The sequence below is a fragment of the Bos indicus x Bos taurus genome, chromosome 2 (assembly GCF_003369695.1).
Source record: "Bos indicus x Bos taurus breed Angus x Brahman F1 hybrid chromosome 2, Bos_hybrid_MaternalHap_v2.0, whole genome shotgun sequence".
In the NCBI taxonomy this organism is placed as follows: domain Eukaryota; kingdom Metazoa; phylum Chordata; class Mammalia; order Artiodactyla; family Bovidae; genus Bos; species Bos indicus x Bos taurus.
The window spans coordinates 119813794-119832614 of NC_040077.1; the positions used below are offsets into that span (position 1 = coordinate 119813794).

The following is an 18821-nucleotide window of genomic DNA, read 5'->3' on the forward strand; positions in this document are numbered from 1 at the left end:
ATTTTCCACAGTTTATTGTGATCCACACAGTCAAAGGCTTTGGCATAGTCAATAAAGCGGAAGTAGATGTTTTTCTGGAACTCTTGCTTTTTCCATGATCCAGCAGATGTTGGCAATTTGATCTCTGGTTCCCCTGCCTTTTCTAAAACCAGCTTGAACATCTGGAAGTTCATGGTTCATGTATTGTTGAAGCCTGGCTTGGAGAATTTTGAGCATTACTTTCCTAGCGTGTGAGATGAGTGCAATTGTGCAGTAGTTTGAGCATTCTTTGGCATTGCCTTTCTTTGGGATTGGAATGAAAACTGACCTTTTCCAGTCCTATGGCCACTGCTGAGTTTTCCAAATTTGCTGGCATATTGACTGTAGCACTTTCACAGCATCATCTTTTAGAATTTGAAATGGCTCAACTGGAATTCCATCACCTCCACTGGCTTTGTTTGTAGTGATGCTTCCTAAGGCCCACTTGACTTCGCATTCCAGGATGTCTGGCTCTAGGTGAGTGATCACACCATCGTGATTATCTGGGTCTTGAAGATCCCTGTCATCTTACAATACACAAGTCCCTGTCATCTTACCATACACTCATCTTCGATTCTATCTCCTATTATTCAACCCCATTCCATTCCATTAGTCTTGGGTCTTCCCTGCCACTCTCGAATGTGCTGAGTTAACACACTCAAGATCCCCATTTCCGCACATGCTACTTACTCATCTTTCAACCTATCACACCCTGGTCTCTGCTCCCACCAAAGTCAGCTTGTCCAAAATGTCCTGAGAGTTCTTGTTGCTAAATCCAACAAGCTCTTGGCATGTTCCTTCTTCCTTGACCTCTTAGCAGGATTTGATGCTTCTGACTGCTCCCCTCTTAAGATATGTGCCACCTTGGCTTCTGTGACATTATAATTCAGAACTCAAGGCTACCCATCCTCAGTCTCCATTGTCCAGCTGTCAAATACAGTTGTGCTGTCAAAAACCTCATTTTTACTCCACATACGCTCTTGGGACAGTCTCGTGGCTTTGGTGCCATCTTCCTTTCCACCCAAAGCTTCCCAAATATGAAACTCCAGATAACAGTCTTGCTTATAAAATTCAGAATCACTTATGTAGTTCATCCTGGTCATCTCCACTAAGATCCCTCTTAGGGACCTTAAAATCAGCACTCCTCACCCAGTTATTCCTCCTTGTCACAGTAACTAGCAACACAATCTGGGCTTCCCTGGTGGCTCAGCTGGTAAAGAATCTGCCTGCCATGCAGGAGACCCTGGTTCAGTTCCTGGGTCGGGAAGATTCACTGGAGAAGGGAACGGCTACCCACTCCAGTATTCTTGGGCTTCCCTGGTGGCTCAGATGGCAAAGAATCCACCTGCAGTGAGGGAGACCAAAAGTTGATCCCTGGGTTGGGAGATCCCCTGGAGGAGGGCATGGCTACCCACTCCAGTGTTCCTGTCTGGAGAATCCCCATGGACAGAGGAGCCTGCAGTCCATGGGGTCGGACACAGCTGAGCGACTAAGCACACATCACAGCAACACCACCTACCCTACTGTCCACAGCCAAGAACCTCAGATGTTGTCTTTGCCACCTCCCTCTCAGTTTACATCCAGGCCATCACCAAGTCCTATAATTCTGGTAAGGTGGAAAGAACATAGGTTTTGGCTGAAATCCTAATTATGGTTTGACAACTTACCTTTCTCCATCACAAGTTCCTCACCTGTTAAAAGGAAATAGTAATACTGATTTCAAATAGTTGTGATCAGCATAAAGAAAGGCCTTTACTTGGTAGCATTTCAATAAATAGGAGCTCTCCATTCAATAAATATATGTGCTCTTCTGTCCCTGTCTCCTCTCCCTCCTCCCCCTCACCACCTCTACTCACTCACCATATTGAGTTTGTTCTTTTTTTTTTTAATTTTGGCTGTCCTGCATCTTCATTGCTGCACACAGCCTTTCTCTAGTTGAGGCACCTGGGGGCTACTCTCTAGTTACAGTGCAGAGCAGTGCCTTCTCTTATTTGCAGAGCATGGGCTTTAGAGTGCTTGGGCATTGGTAGTTGTGGCACACAGGCTTAGTTGCTCCTCAGCATGTGGATTCTTCCCCGATGAGGGATCAGACCTATGGGCTCTGCATTGGCAGGTGGATTCTTAACCACTGGACCATGAAGTCCTCACCATATTGTTGAATTGTAGATAAATAGTTTGTTAATTAAGAATTCAGTTCAGTTCAGTTGCTCAGTCATGTCCAACTCTGCGACCCCATGGACTACAGCACACCAGGCTTCCCTGTCTTATCACCAACTCCCAGAGCTTGCTTATATTTGTGTCCAACTGTCTCACCCTCTGTCATCCACCTCTCCTCCTGCCTTCAATCTTTCCCAGCATCAGGGTATTTTCCAAGGAGTCAGTTCTTCGCATCAGGTGGCCAAAGTATTGGAGTTTCAGTTTCAGCATCAGTTCTTCCAATGAATATTCAGGACTCATTTCCTTTAGGATTGACTTGTTTGATCTCCTTGCAGTCCAAGGGACTCTCAAGAGTCTTCTCCAACACCACAATTCAAAAGCACCATTCATTGGCGCTCAGCTTTCTTTATAGTCCAACTCTCACATCCACACACGACTACTGGAAAAACCATAGCCATGACTAGATGGGCCTTTGTTGGCAAACTAATGTCTCTGCTTTTTAATGTGCTGTCTAGATTGGTCATAGATTTTCTTCCAATGAGCAAGAATCTTTTAATTTCAAGGCTGCAGTCACCATCTGCAGTGATTTTGGAGCCCCCCCAAAATAAAGTCTCTCACTGTTTCCCTATCTATTTTCCATGAAGTTATGGGACCAGATGCCATGATCTTCATTTTTTGAATGTTGAATTTTGAGCCAGCCTTTTCACTCTCCTCTTTCACTTTCATCAAGAGGCTCTTCAGTTCCTCTTCACTTTCTTCCATAAGGGTGATGTCATCTGTATATCTGAGGTTATTGATATTTCTCCCAGCAATCTTGATTCTAGCCCTGGAATCAAGGGCTCGTGTTTCATCCAGCCCTGCATTTCTCATGATGTACTCTGCATGTAAGTTAAATAAGCAGGGTGGCAATATATAGCCTTGACGTACTCCTTTCCCAATTTGGAACCAGTTAGTTGTTCCATGTCTTGTTCTAACTGTTGCTTTGACCTGCATACAGATTTCTCAGGAAGCAGGTAAGGTGGTTTGGTATTCCCATCTCTTTAAGAATTTTCCAGAGTTTGTTGTGATCCATACAGTCAAAGGCTTTGGCGTAGTCAATAAAGTGGAAGTAGATGTTTTTCTGGAATTCTCTTGCTTTTTCTGTGATCCTACAGATGTTGGCAATTTGGTCTCTGGTTCCTCTGCCTTTTCTAAATCCAGCTTGAACATCTGGAAGTTCATCGTTCACATACTGTTGAAGCCTGGCTTGGAGAATTTTGAGTACTACTTTGCTAACATGTAAAATGAATGCAATTGTGGAATAGCTTGAACATTCTTTGGCATTGCCTTCCTTTGGGATTGAAATGAAAACTGATCTTTTCCAATCCTGTGGCCAATGCTGAGTTTTCCAAATTTGCTGGCATATTGACTGCAGCACTTTCACAGCATCATCTTTTAGGATTTAAAATAACTCGGCTAGAATTCCATCACCTCCACTAGCTGTGTTCGTAGTGATGCTTCCTAAGGCCCCACTTGACTTCTCATTCCAGGATGTCTGGCTCTAGGTGAGTGATCACACCATCGTGATTATCTGGGTCGTGAAGATCTTTTTTGTACAGTTCTTCTGTGTATTCTTGCCACCTCTTCTTAATGTCTTCTGCTTCTGTCAGGTACATACCATTTCTGTCCTTTATTGAGCCCATCTTTGCATGAAATGTTTCCTTGGTATCTCTAACTTTCTTGAAGAGATCTCTAGTCTTTCCCATTCTGTTGTTTTCCTCTATTTCTTTGCACTGATCTCTGAGGAAGGCTTTCTTATCTCTCCTTGCTAGTCTTTGGAACTCTGCATTCAGACTGGTATATCTTTCCTTTTCTCCTTTTCCTTTAGCTTCTCTTCTTTTCTCAGCTATTTGTAAGACCTCCTCAGACAACCATTTTGCCTTTTTGCATTTCTTTTTCTTAGGGATGGTCTTGATCATTGCCTCCTGTACAGTATCACAAACCTTTGTCCATAGTTCTTCAGGCACTCTTTCTATCAGATCTAATTCCTTGAACTTGAATCTATTTGTCACTTACACTGTATAATCATAAGGGATTTCAAATCCAGTAGTCATATGTGGATCTGAGAGTTGGACTATAAAGAAAGCTGAGCGCCAAAGAATTGAGGCTTTTGAACTGTGGTGTTGGAAAAGACTCTTGAGAGTCCCTTGGAGAGCAAGGAGCTCCAATCAGTCCATAAAGGAGATCAGACCTGGGTGTTCATTGGAAGGTTTGATGTTGAAGCTGAAACTCCAATACTTTGGCCACCTGATGCAAAGAGCTGGCTCACTGGAAAAGACCCTGATGATGGGAAAGATTGAAGGCAGGAGGAAAAGGGAACGACAGAGGATGAAATGGTTGGATGGCATCACTGACTCAATGGACATGAGTTTGGGTAGGCTCCGGGAGTTGGTGATGGACAAGGAGGCCTGACGTGCTGCAGTTCATGGAGTTGCAAAGAGTCGGACACAGCTGAGTGAACTGAACTGAACTGAGTGATCTGGTGGTTTTCCCTACTTTCTTTAAGTCTGAATTTTGCAATAAGGAGTTCATGATCTATGCCACAGTCAGCTCCCAGTCTTGTTTTTGCTGACTGTAGAGAGCTTCTCCATCTTCAGCTGCAAAGAATATAATCAATCTGTTTTCTGTATTGGCCATCTGGTGATGTCCATGTGTAGAGTCGTTGCTTGTGTTGTTGGAAGAGGGTGTTTGCTATGACCAATGTATTCTCTTGGGAAAACTCTATTAGCCTTTGCCCTGCTTCATTTTGTACTCCAAGGCCAAACTTGCCTGTTACTCCAGGTATCTCTTGACTTCCTACTTTTGCATTCCAGTCCCCTATAATAAAAAGGACATCTTTTTTTGGTGTTAGTTCTAGAAGATTTTGTTGGTCATCATAGAACCGTTCAGCTTCAGCTTCTTCAGCATTAGTGGTTGGGTCATAGACTTGGATTAAGAATTAAGTTTTCCAATTTTCCTCTGTGACTAAGGACAACAGATTTTAGCTCATCATGTTTCTCATAAAGACTTTAGAAAATGCAAAGAAAGTCAAGCCATCACTGTTGCAGTCTTGAGAGTCTCTTGGACAGTAAGGAGATCAAACCAGTCAGTCCTAAAGGAAATCAACCCTGAATATTCATCGGAAGGACTGATGCTGAAGCTGAAGCTCTGATACTTTGGCTACCTGATGAAAAGAGCCGACTTATTGGAAAAGACCCTGATGTTAGGAAAGATAGAAGGTAGGGAGAGAAAGGGATGACAGAGTTCAAGATGATTGGAGGGCATCACCAACTCAGTGGACATGAGTGTGAGCAAGCTCCTGGCAATGGTGAAGGACAGGGAAGCCTGGCATGCTGCAGTCCTGGGGGTTGCAAAGAGTTGGACATGAATGAGCAACTGAACAATGACAACAACAATTGCTGTTGCCATTTTGACATTGTTCCTTCCAGTCTTCTATGCCATCTGTGGTTTTTTTTTTTTTTTTTCTTTTTTTAATGTACTTTTTTGGGGTATGTGATCAAATATGATTATATTCTTTGCAGCCAAAGATGGAGAAGCTCTACACAGTCAGCAAAAACAAGACTGGGAGCTGACTGGCTCAGACCATGAACTCCTTATTGCGAAATTCAGACTTAAATTGAAGAAAGTGGGGAAAATCACTAGACCATTCAGGTATGACCTAAGTCAAATCCCTTATGATTATACAGTGGAAGTGAGAAATAGATTTAAGGGACTAGATCTGATAGATAGAGTGCCTGATGAACTATGGATGGAGGTTTGTGACATTGTACAGGAGACGGATCAAGACCATCCCCAAGAAAAAGAAATGCAAAAGAGCAAAATGGCTGTCTGAGGAGGCCTTACAAATAGCTGTGAAAAGAAGAGAAGCAAAAAGCAAAGGAGAAAAGGAAAGATATAAGCATCTGAATGCAGAGTTCCAAAGAATAGCAAGGAGATAAGAAAGTCTTCCTCAGAGATCAATGCAAAGAAATAGAGGAAAACAACAGAATGGGAAAGACTAGAGATCTCTTCAAGAATATTAGAGATACCAAGGGAACATTTCATGCAAAGATAGGCTCAATAAAGGACAGAAATGGTATGGACCTAACAGAAGCAGAAGACATTAAGAAGAGGTGGCAAGAATACACAGAAGAACTATACAGAAAATATCTTCACAATCAAGATAATCACGATGGTGTGATCACTCACCTAGAGCCAGACATCCTGGAAAGTGAAGTCAAGTGGGCCTTAGGAAGCATCACTATGAACAAAGCTAGTGGAGATGATGGAATTCCAGTGGAGCTATTTCCAATCCTGAAAGATGATGCTGTGAAAGTGCTGCACTCAATATGGCAGCAAATTTGGAAAACTCAGCAGTGGCCACAGGACTGGAAAAGGTCAGTTTTCATTCCAATCCCAAAGAAAAGTAGTGCCAAAGATTGCTCAAACTACCACACAATTGCACTCATCTCACACGCTAGTAAAGTAGTGCTCAAAATTCTCCAAGCCAGGCTTCAACAATACATGAACCGTGAACTTCCAGATGTTCAAGCTGATTTTAGAAAAGGCAGGGGAACCAGAGATCAAATTGCCAACATCCGCTGGATCATCAAAAAAGCAAGAGTTCCACAAAAACATCTACTTCCACTTTATTGACTATGCCAAAGCCTTTGACTGTGTGGATCACAATAAACTGTGGAAAATTCTGAAAGAGATGGGAATACCAGACCATCTGCCCTGCCTCTTGAGAAACCTATATGCAGGTCAGGAAGCAACAGTTAGAACTGGACATGGAACAACAGACTGGTTCCAAATAGGAAAAGGAGTACGTCAAGGCTGTATATTGTCACCCTGCTTATTTAACTTCTATGCAGAGTACATCATGAGAAATGCTGGGCTGGAAGAAGCACAAGCTGGAATCAAGATTGCTGGGAGAAATATCAATAACCTCAGATATGCAGATGACACCACCCTTATGGCAGAAAATGAAGAGGAACTAAAAAGCCTCTTGATGAAAATGAAAGAGGAGAGTGAAAAAGTTGGCTTAAAGCTCAACATTCAGAAAACTAAGATCATGGCATCTGGTCCCATCACTTCATGGGAAATAGATGGGGAAACAGTGGAAACAGTGTCAGACTTTATTGTTTTGGGCTCCAGAATCACTGCAGATGGTGATTGCAGCCATGAAATTAAAAGACACTTACTCCTTGGAAGGAAAGTTATGAGTAACCTAGATAGCATATTCAAAAGCAGAGACATTACTTTGCCAACAAAGGTCCGTCTAGTCAAGGCTATGGTTTTTCCAGTGGTCATGTATGGATGTGAGAGTTGGACTGTGAAGAAAGCTGAGCGCCGAAGAATTGATGCTTTGGAACTGTGGTGTTGGAGAAGACTCTTGAGAGTCCTTTGGAGTGCAAGGAGATCCAACCAGTCCATTCTAAAGGAGATCAATTCTGGGTGTTCTTTGGAAGGACTGATGTTGAAGCTGAAACTCCAATACTTTGGCCACCTCATGCGAAGAGTTGACTCATTGGAAAAGACCCTTATGCTGGGAGGGATTGGGGGCATGAGGAGAAGGGGACGAGAGAGAGTGAGATGGCTGGATGGCATCACCGACTTGATGGATGTGAGTTTGAGTGAACTCCGGGAGTTAGTGATAGACAGGGAGACCTGGCATGCGGCAATTCATGGGGTCGCAAAGAGTCGGACACAACTGAGCAACTGAACTGAACTGAACTGATCAAATGTGCATCTTGCTTCTTTTCATCTAACCCAAATATTTTCCCAGGTTAATAAAAATTCTTTATAAACCATTTAACAGCCATATGCTATTCTACACCTGACTCTAGTATGGTTTATTTAACTATTCTGCTATTTCTGGTTTTTCGGAGTCTTTCCAATAAATAATACTGAAATAAATAGTTTTTTAAAAAAGAAACCTCTTTCCTCTACATTTATGATACTTTCCCAAGCCATAAATTTGTAACTTGAATCACTGAATCGAAGGCTTTGAAAATTTCTAAACAGTAGAGACTTTGAAATGGACTAAATGTATAGAGACCTGAATTTAGCTACAAAAAGGAAAGTAAAGAAAAAAAAGGGGGTTGTAATTAACAGATATTTGTAAATAACTGTTTTCTGTTTTACTGAACGAGGGCTGGGAAGATCCAAGCGGTGCTCTGTGGGGAAAACATGCCTTTGACTTGAAGTTCCTGGCTCTATGCGGTGAAGCAGGGCTTGTTTCTGCTTTTGTATTTTCTTCTGGGTCAGTGAGAGGACAGGCCATTCCTACAAGCTCATGTCCCTCTAAGGAAGAGGAAAGGCATCCAGAATCTAATGATGCACATCAGTAGTTGTGTCAGCAGCTTTCAGTAAAAAAAGAGAAAAAAAGGTATAATAATGTATCCTCCTAACGTGCAGTTAATTTTAGTTAAAAAGTTCCCTGGTGATTTTTTAAAATTTAATTGAACTATTTTGGCCACACTGTGTGGCTTGCAGGATCTTAGATTGAACCCCAGACCATCACAGTAAAATCACCAAGTCCTAAGCACTGGACCTCTAGGGAATTCCCTCCCTAGTGATGTTTAAACCCAGGAAATTTGTAAATCTGATAACTAGCTCTGCATTTGGAAATGTTAGAGCTGCCCTAACCATCCGGGCCCCAGCAGGACAGACACATCTCACAAAGCTCCGGCTTCTCAGCCACACCTGAGCACTCCTCTCAGAATCCGGAAAGAAACCAAGACATCATCACCAGAATCCTTGTTCCTGATCTTCCCTAATCAGGAAAAAGCTAAGGAGCGCCTCCAAGTCAACATGGCCAAAATCAGACGTTGGACTGTCTGCCCGTCCCCGCTTTCAGTCCTCCAGCTCAGCAGTGGAACCACCACCTGCCTGGTTGTTTACATCAAAAACCTGAACCATCCTCAACTTCCTGTTTTCTGTCCTCACATTCTCCAGCACTGAATCCATCAGCATATTCTGTCCATTCTGTTCCTGAACCTTTACTCGAGATCTCACATTGTCCGTTTCTCTCCATCTCGCCCACGTGCCGTCTGGTCCCAGCCCCATCACCACTCACCCCCACTGCTCAGTCGCCTGCCACAGGGTCTCCTACTTCTGCTCTCCCTGCTGCGGTCTTTTCTCTAATAGACAAAGGTCTTTTCTGTAATAGACAAAGAGATCCTGCTAAAACATAACTTTGGTTGTGTCATCTACCCCTTTCTTAAAACATGTCAGAGGCTTCCCTTTGCTAGTAAGGTAAAGGTCAGAAATTCCAACATGGCTGAGAAGGCCCTGCATACCCTGCCCTGGCCTTCCTCTCTAGCATCATTGCCCAATATATGCCCCCCACCCCCAATCCATCCTTCAGCTCCTGCAAGTCTTGCACCCAGGGCTCTGCCAATGAGGGCCCTCTTCTCTCCCCTCCATCCTTCCCACTGTCTAGGTAACCCTGTCTTTGCACTTTCCCAGTCTAGGTCAGGTTATTTACCCCTATAGAAACAAAGGAGGTTTTTTTTTTTCCTTCTTCAGAGAACCTATTTAAAGTTTTATATATATATATATTATATATGTATATAAATGTTTTTTCCATTCATCAGCACGATTATGTGATGGATGTCTGTCTCCTACTAAACCATAGGATCCTCTCTGCTACTCTTCTCTGCTCTTTCCCCATTAGCTCACTCAGGGTCTGTCACCAAGTAGGGGCCTTAATAAAAGTTGGTTGCTCACCGAATGGAGAACTTGAGTCCTGGTGACAGTTCTTGACACCCGTGTCCCTGTAAGGTGCAGGCTCTTCCTGGGGCGGGCAGGCTAGGTTCTCCACAACACATCCTCTTGAGGGAAAGTGATTTTGCTTGTTTTCTTGTTTTTCATTTCAGCTGTCAGAATGAACAGAGCACACTGCCTAAAACGTACTCGTTTTTCTCTTCTCTCCTTATGCAGCTAAAGCTGGCTTTCACTCTGGACCACGAGACTGGGTTGCCTCAAGGATGTCATGTCTACGAGTACCGAGACAGCAACAAGTAAGCCACTCTGTGGGAAAGTTTGTCGCCTGACCCTGTCCTGTGGAGGTAGCACCCCTGGGCTTCCGTGTACGCGGCCTCCCTGACTAAGAGATTCTCGGGGAGGCAGTCACACTTTTTGTGACTGTACTAGAAAAGAGCTGGCACAGAAGTATTTCTCCTGTAAAATCTCTTTTGCCCTTCTGTATAGGGTGTGAAAATACTTGTGTCAGAACAGATGTAATGTATTAGAAGTATTGGGTTGGCTGAAAGATTAGTGCAGGGCTTACAGGAAGACCCAAACGAGGTTTGTAGCCAACCCAATATATTCCAAAGTGAACCTTCCTTTCCAGGCTCCAGCTCTTCTTGACCCCACACCCCTACTTCATCTCTAATCATGTGCTTGCTTACTGGGTTCACTGTGTGCCTTTTGTTGTAGTTCAGTCTGACTATACTGTTTATAGGAGTTTGTTGCGATAGTCCGCCTGCCTTGTGAATTTGTTTTCAATTTTTTAAAATAACTTTTAATGGAATATAGTTGATTTACAATGTTGTGTTAGTTTCTGCTGTCCAACAAAGTGAATCAGTTTTCCATATACATACATCCACTCTTTTTTTAGATTCTTTTCCCATATAGGTCATGACGGAGTAATGAGCGGAGTTCCCTGTGCTATATAGTACTTTCTTGTCTATTTTATATATAGTAGTGTGGGTATGTCAATCCCAATCTCCCAATGTATCCCTCCTCCTTACCTTGGGAATTTTAGAGATGGGCCATTCATGGGTACCTACTGAGGTTTAAGTTTGTGACCTTGTCCAAAGATGGCTCCTGGCATAGTTTTATACACTTCTTTTCTTCATCACAGACTGCCTCCTTGACTGCGTGTGTTTGTCTGTGGGACAGTGAAAGTGGTGATGAGTGAGGTGAGGGGTGTGCCCTGAAGAAGACAATGAGTGTGATGAATGGCGAAGGCAGCTACCATTGAGCACCTACTGTGTGTATCACGGACGAGGGATCAGTCAGTTCAATTTCGTCACTCAGTTGTGTCTGACTCTTTGCGACTCCATGGACTGCAGCACGCCAGGCTTCCCTGTCCATCACCAACTCCCAGAGTTTACTCAAACTCATGTCCATTGAGTCGGTGATGCCGTCCAACCATCTCATCCTCTGTCATCCCCTTCTCCTCCTGCCCTCAATCTTTCCCAGCACCAGAGTCTTTTCCAGTGAGTCAGCTCTTTGCATCAGGTGGCCAAAGTAGTGGAGTTTCAGCTTCAACATCAGTCCTTCCAATGAACACCCAGGACTGATCTCCTTTAGGATGGACTGGTTGGATCTCTTTGCAGTCCAAGGGACTCTCAAGAGTCTTATCCAACACCACAGTTCAAAAGCATCAATTCTTCGATGCTCAGCTTTCTTTATGGTCCAATTCTCACATCCATACATGACTACTAGAAAAACCATAGCTGTGACTAAACGGACTAGTCGAGGGATAGTACTGTAATTAAGTGTTATCCCACTTAATTCTCATGATAACCTGAAGAATTTTCTTCTATTACTATTGTATTTGCAGAAACTGAGGTCTAGGGAATGTAAGTAACTTGTTTAAGGTCACTTGCCACAGCTGAGTGAGGCAGAGTCAACATTATCACATTAACTCTGGGAAGAAAATAGATGAAAGACAACTGATGTCCCAAGGTGCTACTCAGTGATGACAAGAACCCAAACCGGTTAGTTTTGGGTCAAATAGGCACATGCCAGTGGAACTTTCTAGAAGAAAACTTGCATCTTCCTCAAGAACTCTTGCTCTGTTATTGGTGGCAGATGGGTTACTGAGTGCCTTCAAGACCAAATCTCCATTCAGATTACTTTCAAAGTGTTACTCGTCTTTGTAATTTATCCTTAGGCGAATGCTATCCTAAGCTATCTTGTACCCGCAATTCCCACCAAATCAGTCATTCAGGAAAGTTGACCAAGCATCCTTTAACACCATCACTCTTATTGGATGGCTCTGTTTCTGGAAAACAGTTGCAGGATTTCTAGGCCATTGTGTGAGAAGGCAGCCATTCACATGACAGATTGTGGCCCCAGAAACACAATGGTGTCAGGTTCATGGCCTGACTCTCTGCTCTTTGGAAATAAGGTTGGCAGAGTTTCTGTTCAGTGGGAGAAGGGCAGTAGCTTGAAGTCCGTGTCTGAGCAGTTCAGAGGTCTGGTGACAACAACTTACATTGGCCTAATCCCCAATTCTGATAACTAGCATGTTATCAGACAAAGCAATGTAGGAGAGAATGTAGGAGTTGTGAGTATTGATAAGCTTTGACTGAAGACCTGTAAGAGAAAGCCTTTGTGTAGGAAACTGGGTAGGAGCCATGATCTCAGGAAGTGTGACAGATGCCTCGGTGGCCCCCTCTGCAGTTTTCTATTGCTCCTCTTAGAGGCAGACTTGGGGTTCATTCTCAACCTGTGGATAAGTTTTCTAGCCTCCCTGAGCCTCAAGTTTTTTTTATCTCTTAAGAGCAATGGGATTAATGATACTTTTCTGATATGATTGTCTTGGGGATTCAGTGGGGTGACATTGTAGCCCGCCTAGCGCATAGAATGCCTGCAGTAAGTGTTGATGGCCTCTCCTTCCCAAACAGAAAAATCATCTCGTGACTTCCCTTCTGTTTTCCCAGTGCCAGCAGGGCTGCCTTCATGAGCTACGGCTGCAGCTTGCAGAGTACTGACTGGGGCAGAGGCTGGTGCACATGCCTCTTGCAGGCCTCAGCCGTGAGCACTCTGTCTGAAGGCAGACTAGACTCTTCTCCCCGCTGTGACCTTGAAGTCAAGTGTGGAGACCCCCCTGAGCTTGGCTGAGACATTCTCCTCTCTCCCCTGGCTCTGCCCTGTCTGTGTTTCTCTGTTCACTTTCAGGGACAATTCCTCGACTGCCTGAATCTCAACAGTGGTGTTTAGGAAGTGAGATTTCAGCCCAGCCCCTAAGGGGACTCATTTTGTCTCAGCCAAAAAAATGAAGGCAACAGCAGCAGAGAAATAAGGTTCTATGTATAAAAGAAACTAGTGAATATTGGTGTTGTTTCAGTCCATCAGTCTCGCCCGACTCTTTTTGTGACCCCGTGGACTGTAGCCTACCAGGCTCCTCTGTCCGTGGGATTTCCCAGGCAAGAATAGTGGAGTGGGTAGCCATTCCCTCCTCTAAGGGATCTTACCGACCCAAGGATCAAATTCAGGTCTCCTGCATTGCAGGCAGATTCTTTACTGCTAAGCCACCAGGGGGAAGCCCCAGCTGAATATTAGTTGGGTACAATTAATTATTAAAACTCCTACTTTTATCTGGGTATTCCCTGCAATATAATTTGCAATCATTTTAGTATTTATCACTGCCAAATGCAATCCGTAAGCACTGAGTAATGCAATCTGAGTAAGTACTGAGGCTCTCAGTTCTCCCCAGTGGTCTTTCCCATCAGATGGAATAGCTTTGAAAATAGGCACTCTGCTTTTCTGCTCCCTGGACTCTTGTATCCACGTCCTTTCCTAGAACATCTTAGTAGCCCCAATCCATGATTCCACGTCATGCCATTCTCCTTCTCCATGAAGAAGTTCCTTTTGGCCTCCAGGCTCCAGGGAAAACAGACCCTCAGACTTGTCCAATATCCAGTAGGACTTCAACTCTGGAGGGCACAATTCTCAGGTAAATATTCTTTTTTTTTTTTAAGTTTTCCTTTTCAATATTCGTTTTATCTGGCCGCACCAGGTCTTAGTTGCGGCATGTGGGATCTTCAGTGGTGGCATGTGGGATCTAGTTCCCTGACCAAGGATTGAACTTGCATTGGGAGCATGGAGTCTTAGCCACTGGACCACCAGGGAAGTCCCCAGATAAACATTCTTAAAGCTCTGAGATCATTAGGGGAAAGAAGCTGCCCTCTTGTGCCTCAGGTTAGATTAGTAAAGCCTTCTCCTCCAATTATTCTGCCAGCCTCCCGAGGCTGTTCAAATCTGCATCTAAGGGGTGTGAGGCCTCTGTCTCCCCACTGCCCTTCACAGCCCATACACCTGTAGACCACCTTCTTTTTCTCTGTTACAGAAACTTCACCTGCCTTTAGTATGAAATCCAGTGAAGCCAGAGCTGATTCAGTCATGTTCCTCAAACTGGGTTTTGGAGATCTCTTCCTAGAGCAAGGAACAGGCCTCAAGGGGTGAACAAGTGATTGATGAGAATTCAGTTCAACATTTAGTAAGCCCCTACTCCAGGCAGTATATGTGTGTGTGAGGCGCTACGGAAACAAAGATAAATCAAGCCTGGCCCATGACTTCAAAGCAGTTGTTGCTTAGTCGCTAAGTCATTTCCAACACTTTTGCAACCCTACGGACTGCAGCCTGTCAGGTTCCTCTGTCCATGGGATTTCCCAGGCAAGAATACTGGAGTGGGTTGCTATTTCTTTCCCCACGGGATCTTCCTGACCCAGGGATTGAACCCACGTCTGTTACGTCACCTGCGTTGGCAGGCAGGTTCTCTACCACTAGCACTGCCTGGAAAGTCCACTGCTCTGCTGATAGCTGTTTATAGTCTGCTTTTTGAAACTCCATTCTGATTTGAGTGTTTAGTTTTTTATTTTTAATTTTTAGGTGTTATATTTGGAGCTTTTTAAAAATCAGCCTATCTTTTTTTTCCTGTTCTTTTTGTGTGTCCTAGTTTTTCACTATTTCTATTCTTTCATCTCTTCTAGTTATTTTGATTATACTTATTTTATAACCCCTTTCTGATTGTTCACTTATTTCTACTTCTAAGAGTACCTGTTCTCCCAAACGTGGTCGCTGAGGATTTGGCTTTAGGGTGGTTCATTTCCTCACATGGTTTGTTCTGTTTTTTCAGATCATCTTAAGTGGGGATTGTGTTCTCTGCGAGAGTCCCATATGTTCCTGGGTTGTGCGTGTGTCTTTTGCTGCTTTGGCGTTTATTCTTCTGGGACCCCAAGAGTTCCATAGGTCTTGCCAGTTTGACATTAACCTCTTGGTTTAGGATTCCCAGAAGTTGGGTGGTGTGCATTCAGCCTCCACACCCACAGGCGGTCCAGGCTTGCTTGGGATCCCCACCCCAGAAAGGAGCGCCTCCCCTCTGCTTCACCTACAGATGTTCCTCTGGGCTGCTCAAGAGGGCTTCCTGATCCCTGTTCGAAGACCAGCAGCCCTTCCTGGGTCCTGGCTTTCTGCGGGCCTCTCAGTTCCAGCTTCCAGCCAGATGGTCTCCCTTCTATGGGCATTAAAACCTTCGCTCCTGTAACTGTATCAGGGTATCATACTCCCAGCTCCCCTTTGCTCTGGTAATGATTACTGCTTTGACTTAGTTTCCTCTTCATTTCAAGCAACTGGCCATTTTCCCTTCTTTCTTTCATGCTCAGTCGTACATTTCAGTCAGTTTGGTCGCTCAGTCATGTCCAGCTCTTTGAGATCCCATGGACTGCAGCACGCCAGGCCTCCCTGTCCATCACCAACTCCCAGAGCTTGTTCAAACTCATGTCCATCGAGTCAGTGATGCCATCCAACCATCTCATCCTCTGTCATCCCCTTCTCCTCCAGTCATACACTTAGATGATTCTTTTGGAGTATCTCGTCCATCTTTTCCATGTGTTTGTGTTGGGAAAGAGGTCTACCTCAGTTCAGTCTTGTCAGAAACCGTAAGTCGAAATAAACTTTGTAAAATGTGACCCATTCATTCAACAAGCATACAGAGAGTTTCTGCGGGACACCAGTACAGAACTAGTCATTGAGGCTAGAGAGCTGAATGAACACTCATGTGATCCTGAGGGGCTAGTGGGAGGGACTGGGTACCACCAGCTCTGTGATGGGATGCCTACCCACTCCAGCAAACCCATCTTCCAGCCCTGCCTGACACCTCAAGCCTGCCATGTCCATGGTGTCTCTGGGTGATGGGGCCACGCCCTGCTTCTAGAACACAGCTCTTTCCCACCACCCCTTACGCCCATCTGGGTAACTTCTACTTCTCCTTTCACCCTCAGCGAAGCGTCACTTCTTCGGGGAAGCCATTCCAACCCCTGACAGCCATCATGAAAGGCTGAATCACAAGTGCCATCTGAGTGGTCCTGTGCCCCTCCTGCCTGGCTCTGCTCCAGCCTTCAGTGCACTCCAGGTGCTGGTTGGCTTGTCTGCTGCCTCCTCCTGGGCTGAGTCCTTTTAAGGTCAAGGCCTTGATTGGTTTCTTTCAGCACCCCTAGAGCCTAGCCCAGGACCTGGCACATACTGCTTGACGAAGGGATTGGGGGACCTAATTGAGTCCTTTTAGAGAAGGAACCTGGCTCCTGAGAAGTCAAATCTCTTTCCAGCCTTTGTCTTTTCTTTCTTTCTTTCTTTCTTTTTTTTTTTTTTGTGGGATTATCATGAGGATTACATTATGTCTGACGTCAGGGAAAACTGTCTCCTTGGATAGTTTATGAATTCTGAAGAACTAACACATAGAAGAAACAGGCTGCAAAAACTTCACTTGACTGTGTAAATATAGAGTTATTATAGTTACTTACATCACTCCGTACCATTTTTTGCCTGATGGGGGGGCATAGTAATCATTATAAAGAGCATTAAATATGCCAAGCATACTTGCAGAAGCTGAGCTGAATTGCAAGGCTGCACTTCACTCATGACCTCTAGAGTTTCTGATCCATGCAGCCTGACTATGGTAGAGGTGACCACCTCCTGAACACCCACAGCACACCTGCCCTGGGCTAGGGGCTGTGACCCCAAACCATCCAAGACAGATCTTAATTTTTATACCTTTACAGATTTTTTAAAAAGTCAACGAGGTTATATTATTTTCACAGTTTTAGCAGATTAAATAAAACAAGGCTGAGAGAGAGGTTAACCTGCCCTGGGTCGCACTATGGTCAAGAGCAGAGCCTGGATTTCACTCTAGTTCTAGCAGATTCCAGAGCTCATTGTGCCCTGTTCCTGTGAAGGAGAGGGGTGGGGAAAGGAGGCCAGGTGGGCAGAGTGTAGCCCACAGGGCCGTCCTCAGGGGCCAGTCTGCCTGGGGACCCCTGCCCTGCCCAGTCACCCCTGGTATCACAGAACCAGAGGGCCAAGACGGGGCCCTGTGTCTGGACGGGGCTTCTGGTGACAGCCACTGCTCACCCCTTGCCCTTTTAATTCACTTCTTCCTCTGCTCGGGACTCGTCCTCATCCCTCACCTAAATAAGCAGATGGAATATTTCCCAGCAGCCCTGACAACTTCAGACGAACACAAACCCTTCTCAGCATTTCCAGGACTTTGGAAATGACACTCTGTGTCTGCACCTCGGACCCGAGGCCAGTTCCTCGGAGCAATGTAACGGGCGGGGGCCGGGGGGAGGGTGGGGCGTGGCCTGCAGACCTCACACTGACACTGCCTGGTTAGAATGAAGAATGCCTTTCTTGTTCCTGGTGAAGCCCTTGTTGAGGAGAAAGGGGAGCTGGAAACCAAAGGTGACGGGGGGTCGGGGGTGGGGGGACGCGGGTGGTGAGGAGAGGTCTGGGGGGAAGTTGGAGGCAACTGAGCCAGAGAAAGGTGCCAGCAGTGAGCTCACAGGGCAAGCCTGCAGCTGCGGCGTGCGTGTTGGAGTTGGCCACTTGCAGGGCAGGTGTGTGCTCACTGCCTCCATCGCAGCCTGGAGTGTCGGCCTGTGGTGTGTGCAGGCCCTACTCCTGCCTCAGCCTCTGGAGTAAAGATGGTGATGGGCGAGGGCTGTGCTCCTCTGCTGTCACACCGCGCAGAGAGATTGGGGCGGGGTGGGGGGCTCCTTTCCCTCCCACCACCCCACTCCGGGCAAGAATGATATCCTGGGTGCCCAGATACAGTGTTTTGTTGGACCTCAGTCTTCCCTATAGGAAGGAAAGGGGGTATGAACACTCCCGCCTAAGACAAAAGGAAGCCAGGTCCCTAAGAGGTGCCCCGCCCCAGGTCAAGCTGTAAACTGGAGGAGAGCCAGCCAGCCAGCCGGCTCCTCTCCCTGGGAATCTGCCTCAGCCACGTGATACACAGCAGGGTGGGGCCTGAACAGCTGCACAGAGTGGGCCCTGGGGCAGGGAGGGCAACCAGGCCTGGGTCAGTGAGGCCGCCTCCCACGTGGCTTATGTTACCTCTGGGTTACTGTCACCTGCTCTCCTACCAAGGCAGTGCAGCCCACAGGTGGCAGGGCAGGGCACCTCTTGCTCAGCTGTGTTGAGTCAGCATCCTTTCCCTACCTCCAGGGAGAGTGGGGGAGGACTGGAGCCTGAGGCCATGCTGTGAAGCACTGAATTCTTCAGCAGAGATTTCCTGGGGCGGCTGGGCCAGGGCGCTCAGCCCCTGATGGAAACCCCAAGCCCTTCGGCTCCTGCTGGCATTCTAAAGGGCAGAAGCAACTAGAGTGAGGAAACATGGAAGCCAGCGGCTGTGGGGACATTGCAGTGGACAGCGGCCGGGTGCAGACACAGCCTGTACACTGGCCCATGTCTCAGCGTGTAGTGTGGCTTAATCCCGCTGCACTATTGTCTTCCATAGTCCACACACTGGAAAATAGATTCTTACATAAACTCATTTTTGAACTTTGACATGCACAGAGAAAAGTGCAGAAGCCATGTTCATCTGGTTC

At 45.6% G+C, this 18821-nt stretch overlaps 1 protein-coding gene across 3 annotated transcripts in view; it reads left to right on the plus strand.

Annotated features, from left to right (window-relative positions):
• The window catches only part of DIS3L2 (DIS3 like 3'-5' exoribonuclease 2), a 357289-nt gene that overhangs the window by 304928 nt on the left and 33540 nt on the right, over nucleotides 1–18821 (plus strand). For all 3 annotated transcript variants that reach the window (XM_027516355.1, XM_027516373.1, XM_027516364.1), the window contains exon 14: nucleotides 10141–10220. In XM_027516355.1, the coding sequence (XP_027372156.1) occupies nucleotides 10141–10220 (80 nt within the window). The remainder of the gene's footprint in view (nucleotides 1–10140; nucleotides 10221–18821) is intronic.